Consider the following 9,342-nt stretch of genomic DNA (forward strand, 5'->3'; position numbering starts at 1 on the left):
AAGGAACGGTCAACGACAGATAATGTCAGAAATGTTTGAATACAAAATAAGTTATTATCATATTATTCACAATGAATTTTTGATTCCAGTCGTCGAAATCGAGATCTTATTTCCACACCGATCTTTAGCACATTAGAAATGCATTTCTCATCCTATGTGCTTTCATTTTCTTATGCATACATACAGGACCCATTTTAACTCAGGTATTTTTACCTATCAATCAGAATTGATCCTTCTCGGGAAATCGCTTTGAGAGCTTGGAACCGACGCCCTGGTCAACGCTTGCTCAGAGTGACCCCAATCCCTGAGCCTACTCCAATCAGTCCTGTGATGCACTCAAGTTTGACAGTTTCAGATTCAGATTTGGTAAAGATGGTTGATAATACTCCGAATGAGGCCGAGTTTTCTGAAGCCCAGATAAGAACTATTGCTCAAATTGTAGCCGCTGCTCTCGCCCAAGACAGGGCACAAAATCAGACTCCTCCTGCATCAAGTAACCAACCTGTGGTTGAGGAGAGACAAATCCCAAAACTTGCTTCAGATAATCAGGCCTCTGTGGGTAACACTGTCCCAGTCGAGAATGACGTAATCAAGCAACTTGCTAAGCTGAAAGACAAAGTTGAGAAAATGTCTGTAGCGAAGGAAAAGGACCCGATCACCAACTTCCATGTAACTGAATATGTCTTGCACCCAACCAGCTCCACTTCGTTCAAAACTTTTAAACACACTGTGTTTGAAGGAGATAATGATCCGAGATCCCATCTGTCCGAGTTCATTCGTGTTGCTCAAATGAACCGGTACAATGAAGAGGACGTGCTACGGGCATTTCCCCAGACACTGCATAAGAGCTACCGGAGGTGGTATGATAATCTGAAGGTGGAAGTACAAAGGAACTGGGTCAAGCTTCAGATTACTTTCCTTAAGCATTTCAAGATGGATGAAAGCGATGAGTTTAGTCTCCGTGATCTGGAAAGTCTAAGGCAGGACAAAGATGAAAGCTTCTCTGACTACTACAAGAGGTGGAGAACCAAGCTATTTATGGTCCAGACAAGGCCGAAGGACCAAGAACTAATTAGAATTTTCTGTAGAAGCCTCTTACCTTTCTTCAAGGAGAGAATGCTGGCCCAACCTCTCACTGATTTTGCTCTAGTTCAGAGGGCCGGGCTGAATGTTGAGGAGCTTTACAAAGAGGAGAAGAAGAGAAGCCAGGGGTTTGTTAACTACCGACCTTCCCACAATGGTCATAATAGGAATGCTGGTCATGCAGCTACAAACCAGTCGGGGAGTAGCGATATAGTTGGAGCTATTAGGGAGAAAGCGCAAAGGGAGTTCACTGATTTGGGCAGACCTTTAAGCAAGGTTATGCAGTCCTGTATCAAGAATGGTGTACTGTCAAAGTTACCCATTAATCCAACCAAGCCAATTCTAGGCAAGTTTATTGATCAAAACTGTGAATACCATCAGTGCAAGGGGCACTCTACTGATAATTGCTCCAGGCTCAAACATGACATTCAAAACTTGATAGATAGTGGGAAGATCACCAAGCCTCCCAAACACAAAAGTTAGCTGTGATGGGTGAATTGAACAATTTTTTAATTTTGCTTTTTATTTTCCGAATGATTACTTTAAGAACAATATGGATGGATTTTGTTTACTATTTTAATCAATGGAATGAATTTTGACTACTTATTTTCTTATTTCTCCTGATTGTTATGTTTATGGCATTGATTATACCATACGCATATTTGGCATAAATGCATTGTATCATTTTGCATTTAACCTAAGCACCACCGAAGATCCCAAAATAATCGAAATCGGATCAGGCTTTAAGCTTAAGCTCAGAAACGATCTCCAAGAATGTCCCAAGAAGAATCCAAAAGTCTTTGCCTGGAATTATGCTGATATGCCAGAGATCAACAAGCCAATTGCAGAGCATTTCATCCCCATCAATCCGAATATCAGGCTAGTAAAGCAGACGAATTAGACCAAAGTGGCAAGATAAAATCAATGCTAAAGGTTCAGAAATAGCTAGATGCAGGTTTCGTGGAGGTGTTGCATTTACCATGAATGGGCAGCGAATATAGTCCCTATGCTCAAGAAAGATGGGAAACTAACAGCCCGTGTCGACCAAAGCCTTGCCCGAAGATGATCTCCCTCATCCAAGAACAGTTGCGTCACGCGACTGTTCATCAATTTTTCCAGAAAAAAAATAAAAAAAAATAAATTTTATACGAAAATAAAATCTAATTTCTTCAATAAATTTGAAAATGCCCAATTATGAACAGATCACAGTTTAATTAAACTTAGAGTACTAAAATGTAATTTTATGTGTTTATTTATATGAATTTTGCAATTTATGTTTAAATGAAAGATAAAGTTAAGTTTGTTGATTTATTTATATTTAAGATTAATTTGCATGTTTATTAACTATTTGCATTTCTAGTGTTAAATAATAAATATGCATGATTTTGGGTTTATGGGTTGGATTTAAATGGGTAGAATGTATTTTAGGTTCAGTTTGTTGCCCACCTTTAACCATAAGGCAAGAGCGGGTCTTTTTATTTATTTGGTTTGATCGCTTTGATTTAATTGCTTTAATTTGAATAATTGCTATGTGATAATTAGATTTGATTGGGACGATTAATTAATTTTCCACATAGGAACTCGGTTCGATTTATTCGGGTTGGGTTTAGTTAAATGATTGGCTTTTCTAAATTAAAATAAATTAGAAATCGTAGGTTAAAAAGAGGCCGGTTTTTCCCGGCGTCGGTTTCCAACGGATCGACGTACCCAATTCTCTTACCCAGAACCTCATTGGTTCACCTGACCAGTTTTTCTAAATAATTTGGCCTTGAATAAAAATGGGTTAAATGGAGTCATTTAATAAAATTAAAATTGAAAACGGTCCCATTGCTGAAAAAATGGGTGGCGACTAAAAGATTTTATAAGACCGATTTATCGGCATCGCATATCCAAAGAGGCTTTTATCACCATTTTCCAAAATAAACACACAACAATAGACCCATGATTTTCTCCGGGGGGAAAACAAGTAGTTAGGCAGTATGGCCGTCATCAGGCTTTTCCTAATTACACTTAGTTTGAGGGTGGCCTTATTACACGACGATTTCTATCTTACTTTATTTCTACTCGGTGTAGTCGCACGACTGTATCTATTTCTAATGTGGTCGATACCTCTTCCTCAGACTTATAATGCTCTTAGCTCCAGGCTTATTCTCGAGTAGGTGCTAATGTAGAGTCGGCTGATCTGTTGACTGCTAGATTTCTATTAGGACCTAGCATGTAGATGCCCCTTATCTTGCTTTCTAATGAAATGTATGAGACAATTACTGATAGTGCAATTATATGAATGTATGCACTTGTTTTGAATGAAATGTCTTTTTTTGCTTGAAAATGCTTGATGTATGTCCTACTATTCTATGTCATCAAAGTAAATTCACATCATTTTCATATCAACATAAACCTAACATAACATGCTTTAAAGTTAATAAGAGCACAACAGTTGAATTTATTAATTGGGCTTTGCCATAGACGTTTCAAGTTATACATAAAATTTCTTCAGTCTATCCAAATTGACTGGTTTAGTAAATTCATTGCCTTCCATGCCTGATAGTTTCTGTGCACCTTTGGAAAACATTCTCTTGATCAGAAATGGGCCTTTATAGTTAGGCTTAAATTTTCCCCTTGTGTCATGAATGTTTGGCCACATCTGTTTCAGAACCAAATCCCCTGCTTTGAGTAGCTTCGGATGAACTCTCTTATTGAAGTGCTTAGCTATCCTCCCTTTATACAGTTAATCCATGAATCGGGCATTTAACCTCTTTCCATATAGGAGTGCTAGTTCTTGATAGTGATTCTCTGCCCATTGACATTCTGAAATCTTGGATTCCATTATTATGCACAAGGACTGCACTTCTACTTCCGTCAGTACCACAACTTCCATTCTGTAGACTAAAGAATAAGCAGTTGTGCCGTTTGCAGATTTGGTTGTGGTCCTGTAGCCCCACAAAGCATACTGTAACTTGCTTGCCTAATCACGATGATTTTCTGCCATTTGTGAATACTCAAATTTTGACCTTGCTACAGTAAATTTGACTTTGCTACAGTAACTTTGACTTTTCTACAGTGTCAATGCCGGACTGCAAACAGTCCGGCCGGACCGAAGGCCATTTTGGACATTTACTGGAAGTATGCCAATATGGTACTTAAAACGTCCAGAATATCGCGAGGATCGCGGAACAGGTCCTGGAATGTTTTTCGGAGGTCCGAAACTCCCGAAAAAGCTCCCGGAGCGAGACATGGTGGCCACCACCAGCTACGGCGGCGCCGGCCGCCGGACACGGAGGCAGCTGCCGCCCCACCGCCTGGGCGGCAGCAGCCGCCCAGCATGGGCGGCACCTGCCGCCCCACCGACTGGGCGGCACCTGCCGCCCCACCGACTGGGCGGCACCTGCCGCCCTCCCAGGCGGCACCTGCCGCCCAGCCTCTTGGGCGGCAGCTGCCGCCGAGCCAGGCGGCACCTGCCGCCCTGGACCCGAAAATGGCCTATAAATAGACCATTTTCAGCCTATTTTTGGCACCCCTGTCTGTGTTGACGGACGAATCCTTCTCCCTCTCACGCTCCTTGCGTTTTCTTTACCGCTTTTTGCATTTAATTTAATTTTTATTGCATTTTTATTGTGATATTTGGACATTAAAATTAAACAAATTAAAATTAATTAATATTTCCTAAGCGAGGAGCTTAATCTGGAGTTAAGAAGCGGTCGTCGATTAAATCAGGTATGTAAACAAAACTCTGCCTATTTAATTTTAGCACTTCATGCATATTTCTCTTCTACTCTTAATAATTCTACAATTGCATAAATGCATCCACGTCATTATTTTTGGTAAATAAACTGCCTTAATTAATTTGATTAAGCTTAAATGCCCGGTTAATCAATAATCGTGGTATTAAAGTTTAAATCCGACAATATTGGCTAAAAGAGCCTAGTTAATTAATAACTACGGTTCAATTGCCTTATTTCGAACAAATCCGGCTTAAGTCCAATTAATCAATAATTGTGGCTAAAAGCCTTAATCAATCACGTTTCGACAATAAATTGTGATTAAGCTCGAACGCCCGATTAATTGATAATCGTGGCATTAAAGCCTAAATCGCACATTTTAGCAAACTAATTGCCTAAAACAACACCTTTTGGCTAAAGGCCTAAAATCAACCATTTTTAGCAACAAATCGCTTAAAATCAATCTTTTGGCAAAATGCCTTAAAATCAACATTTTCGGCTTAAAACCGTAAAATCAACCATTTTGGCGACAATCGCCTAATTCGCACATTTTGGCAACAATTGCCTAAATCAAATCATTTTGGCTAAAAGCCATTAAAATCAACATTTTTGGCAACATGCCTAAAAATCAATCAATCTTTGGCGAAATGCCTAAACAAAATGCACAAAGCATACACACACTCATGCACGAAGCATACACACAATCATGCATAAAGCATACACACAAAAATGCACAAAGCATACACAAAATCATGCACAAAGCATACACACTTATGCACAAAGCATACACACGCACAAAGCATACACACTTATGCACAAAGAATACACACTTATGCACAAAGCATACACACTCATGCATAAAGCATACCCATTCAAAGCCCTTCAAAGAAGGCCTATCGAACTACGTTGACTTTGATCTTCCATTCAAACGGAAGTACGTAGGCACGTTCGGGATTTCACCCCGGGTGGCAAGTCAAAATCACTCAAACATTTCATTAATCCATCATTTACCTTGCAAAGCATTCATTCATCGGTTAGTTTATCGGCATGACATAGTCTCGGGATCCACCTCGGGTTCGTAGATTGTGCCTTTAACATTGGGATAATTAATCTAGTAACTAGGTTAATTAAAAATGGAGTCACTTAGGGTTTTTTCCTAGTTTACCCTTAAATAATTAAACAAGGTGGCGACTCACACACATCACGTGTATTTCTTCTCATTCATCATATGCATCACATGCCTATGACATTTGGGGAAGGGGTTCACACCATTTTTCTCAATATCTTCTTGATGCTTTTGTTTGCAGCTTCCACTACCCCATTAGCTTGTGGTCAATACAATAAAGACTTATGATGCTCAATTCCATATTTCTCTATTAGTGTCTTTACTTTCGCTTGGAATTGACCTCCATTATCTGTCACTATATGATGGGGGATGCCATATCTACAGATCAGGTTCTTATCAATGAATTTGGCCATTGGCTTGGCGCTGATGTTCTCAAAAGATTCTGCTTCAACCCATCTCGAGAAATAGTCTACTGCAACCACTATGAATTTGTGTTCATTAGAAGCGGGTGGTGAAATTTTACCCATGATATCTATTCCCCAAGTTGCAAATGGCCATGGCAAAATAGAAGGATGTAATTCTGAAGGTGGAATGTGACTCAAGTCTCCATGAATTTGACGTCCGAAGCACCTTTTCACAAAAGAAATACAATCCCTTTCCATTGTTGACCAAAAGAATGCTTATCTTAGAACTTTCTTAGCTAGTGTTTTTCCGTTCAAGTGGGTACCGCAAACCCCTGCATGGATCTGTTCCATAATCCCTTCAGCTTCTTTCCTTGATACATATCTTAACAATACGCCGTTTGACATTCTTTTGTACAATTGACCATCTAAGACTACAAATTGTAATGCCAAGCATTGTATAGCTCTTCTATAATCTCTAGTAGCTAAATTTGGATAAACCCTTTTAGTCATCCATTCCAGGACATCATAAAACCATGGCTGGTCTTCTTCCTCGACATCCATAATCTTTTTTCCTTCATAACACGGGATGCTACGCGAAGACATCATAAACGACCTCTTAGGCATAACTGAAATCTCTTCCCAAGCTGATGCTAGATTAGCCAAGGCATCTGGTACTCGATTGTTCACTCTGCTTGTTTGTGTGAAGGTCACTCTTTCGAAGTTCTGAATAACAATGTGCAGGTAGTCAATATAAGGTTTCAATCTGTCTTCCTTGACTTCCCAATTTCTATTAGCATGCTCGATTACTAGTTTGAATCACCAATAACCTCAACTTCTTTGGCTTTAACTGCCATCAGAGCTTCTAACCTAAATAAGCAGGCTTCATATTCTGCCATGTTATTCGTAACTGCAAATTGTAATCTTTTCAACATCGGAATAACTTCTCCTTATGGAGATTTTAGCAAAACGCCCACCCCAGCTCCTCTACTATGAGCTAAACCATCAAAGTAGAGCTTCCATCCTTTTTTTTTTTCTATCAAGTTCAAATGTTCATTAGGAAAATCAATTTCCCATTGCTCACTGTCTTTGACTAGATGTGCTGCTAGAAAGTCTACAACTGCTCGTCCTTTAACGGTTTTCTTCGTAGTATATTCAATATCAAATTCTGATAACAAGATTAGCCATCTTGCTAGCTTCCCTACCAATGCTGGTGTTCCATACAAATATATGGCTGGATCCATCCTTGATACTGCTATTACCTTATAAGACTGAAAGTAGTGTTAAAGCTTTCCAGTTGCCCTTACAATTGCTAAGCAAGTTCTTTCAATCAAGTTATATTATTGTTCATTTGGAAGAAGCTTTTTACTCAAGTAGTACACTGCCTTCTCAACACCAGCCTCATCGGCTTGTGCTAACATGGCTCCTATTCCAGCGTTTTCCACTATCAAGTACAGAATTAAGGATTTTCTTGGCTTTAGTGGGCATAATACCAGGAGACTTGACAAATATTTCATGACTTTATTTAAGGCTATCTGGCAGTGATCGTTCCACTTTACTGGCTAATCTTTTCTTAACAGCTTGAATATTGGATCACATATTATAGAAAACTTCAATATATACCTGTTGATATGCTGCTTTCCCAAAAAACTCCTCACTTGCTTTTCTGTCTTGGGCGACTCCATCTCTTGGGTCGCCTTAATTTTGTCTGGATCGATCTCTATTCCTTTCAACCCTACGATGAATCCTAGCACTTTTTCCGAAGTTACCCCCAATACACACTTCTTCCTATTCAGCCGTAGCTTGTATTTGATCACTCTATCCATGAACCACTCTAGGGCTGCTGGATGCTCTTTTGGTATCTTGGTCATGACAATCATATCATCAATATAAACTTCTAGCTTCTTATGGATCATATCATGTAACAATGTAGTGGCCATCTGATGGCGTGGTGGAAAGGGCTATGGTTTTGATAGAGAAACACGAGTGCTACAGTAACTTGCTACAGGAACTCAGAAGCATCCGTGCTACAGTAACTTGATTCAAAATGTGTTGAAAGGCTAAGATAGTTGATAGTGAAGATTAAAATGAAAAAAGATAGATGATTGTTTTTGGAAACAAACAAAACCCAATAGTTTTTGGAAACTAATAAAACCCAAATGTGATTAACACTTTCTTGTTATTCCAAATCTCCTCTTTCAAAGTACACAAAATCCCTTTATATGGGGAAACAAGAGATAGCCATAAAGTCCCTTTGAATGTGTTGTTCAAAGACACAATTTCAAAGGACACCTAACTAGGTTGAAAACAACACATTCAAAGATACACCTAACTAGGTTGAACACAACTTATTCAAAGGACACCTAACTAAGTTTGAAATAACTCATTCAAAGGCACAATTCAAAGGACACCTAACTAAGTTTGAAAAAACTCATTCAAAGGCACAATTCAAAGAACACCTAACTAAGTTTGAAAACAACACAAATGAGCTGGAATTCATAGTCAATGATCAACCAAGTGCTCCTTGATTGTTGTCTTCAAAGATGATGGTTTGAAGGAACCCAAATGGCCCTAAAAGGAGCTGTAGCTTCAGATTGAACATGTCACTCTCACCAAGCCCATCTTCACTTGGACTGTCTTCATTAACTTCACTAATGGAATCAAGACCAAGGCCCATGTCTAGGACAGCTTGTAAGGCTAGGCTAGATGGACCTCCATCATTCTCCCCTTCTTGAAAAGTTTCAACTTGGTCAGAAGTTGACATGGTGTCTTCCTTGTATTTGGCTAAGTCACTTACATTGAAGGTGTTGGAAATCTTGTAAGACGGAGGCAGCTCTACCTTGTAAGCATTCTGGTTTACCTTCTTGATGATCTTGTAAGGACCCTCGGCTTTGGGCATAAGTTTATTCTTTCTTTTAGAAGGGAATCGTTCCTTCCTTAAGTGAACCCACACTAAGTCACCTTCTTTAAATTCCACAATAGGTTTTAGCTTGGCTTGCATCTTGTAGGCTTCGTTCTTCTTCTCAATATGTGCTTTTGCTCTAGCATGAAGTTTGACAATTTCAGTAGCTCT

General features: G+C 39.3%; 2 protein-coding genes across 2 annotated transcripts; both read right to left on the reverse strand.

The window, feature by feature from the left end:
- Positions 1–1,819: 1,819 nt before the first annotated feature.
- LOC149493626 (uncharacterized) lies at positions 1,820–6,530 on the reverse strand. Its single transcript, XM_089726289.1, has 2 exons — positions 6,192–6,530; positions 1,820–1,963 (listed from the first exon to the last, which is right to left on the reverse strand). The coding sequence occupies exons 1-2, from the start codon at positions 6,528–6,530 to the stop codon at positions 1,820–1,822; spliced, it is 483 nt and encodes a 160-aa protein (XP_089582415.1).
- An 18-nt stretch (positions 6,531–6,548) lies between these two features.
- Positions 6,549–7,513, reverse strand: LOC149493627 (uncharacterized). Its single transcript, XM_089726290.1, has 3 exons — positions 7,354–7,513; positions 7,100–7,179; positions 6,549–6,995 (listed from the first exon to the last, which is right to left on the reverse strand). The coding sequence occupies exons 1-3, from the start codon at positions 7,511–7,513 to the stop codon at positions 6,549–6,551; spliced, it is 687 nt and encodes a 228-aa protein (XP_089582416.1).
- Positions 7,514–9,342: the final 1,829 nt, after the last annotated feature.

Source organism: Jatropha curcas, chromosome 9 (assembly GCF_041381405.1).
Source record: "Jatropha curcas cultivar XTBG-Jc1 chromosome 9, XTBG_Jcur_1.0, whole genome shotgun sequence".
Classification (NCBI taxonomy): Eukaryota; Viridiplantae; Streptophyta; class Magnoliopsida; order Malpighiales; family Euphorbiaceae; genus Jatropha; species Jatropha curcas.

What these genes read in the sequence shown, in the direction of transcription:
- LOC149493627 (XM_089726290.1), bottom strand. Translation starts at nt 7,513, where the DNA reads ATGGATCCAGCCATATATTTGTATGGAACACCAGCATTGGTAGGGAAG. An exon ending in AGCACATCTAGTCAAAGACA is followed by an intron (nt 7,180 to 7,353) that starts GTGAGCAATGGG and finishes TACAATTTGCAG; the next exon opens with TTACGAATAACATGGCAGAA. An exon ending in TTAAAGCCAAAGAAGTTGAG is followed by an intron (nt 6,996 to 7,099) that starts GTTATTGGTGAT and finishes ATTGTTATTCAG; the next exon opens with AACTTCGAAAGAGTGACCTT.
- LOC149493626 (XM_089726289.1), bottom strand. Translation starts at nt 6,530, where the DNA reads ATGGAAAGGGATTGTATTTCTTTTGTGAAAAGGTGCTTCGGACGTCAA. An exon ending in GAGGTCAATTCCAAGCGAAA is followed by an intron (nt 1,964 to 6,191) that starts GTAAAGACACTA and finishes CTGCTTTACTAG; the next exon opens with CCTGATATTCGGATTGATGG.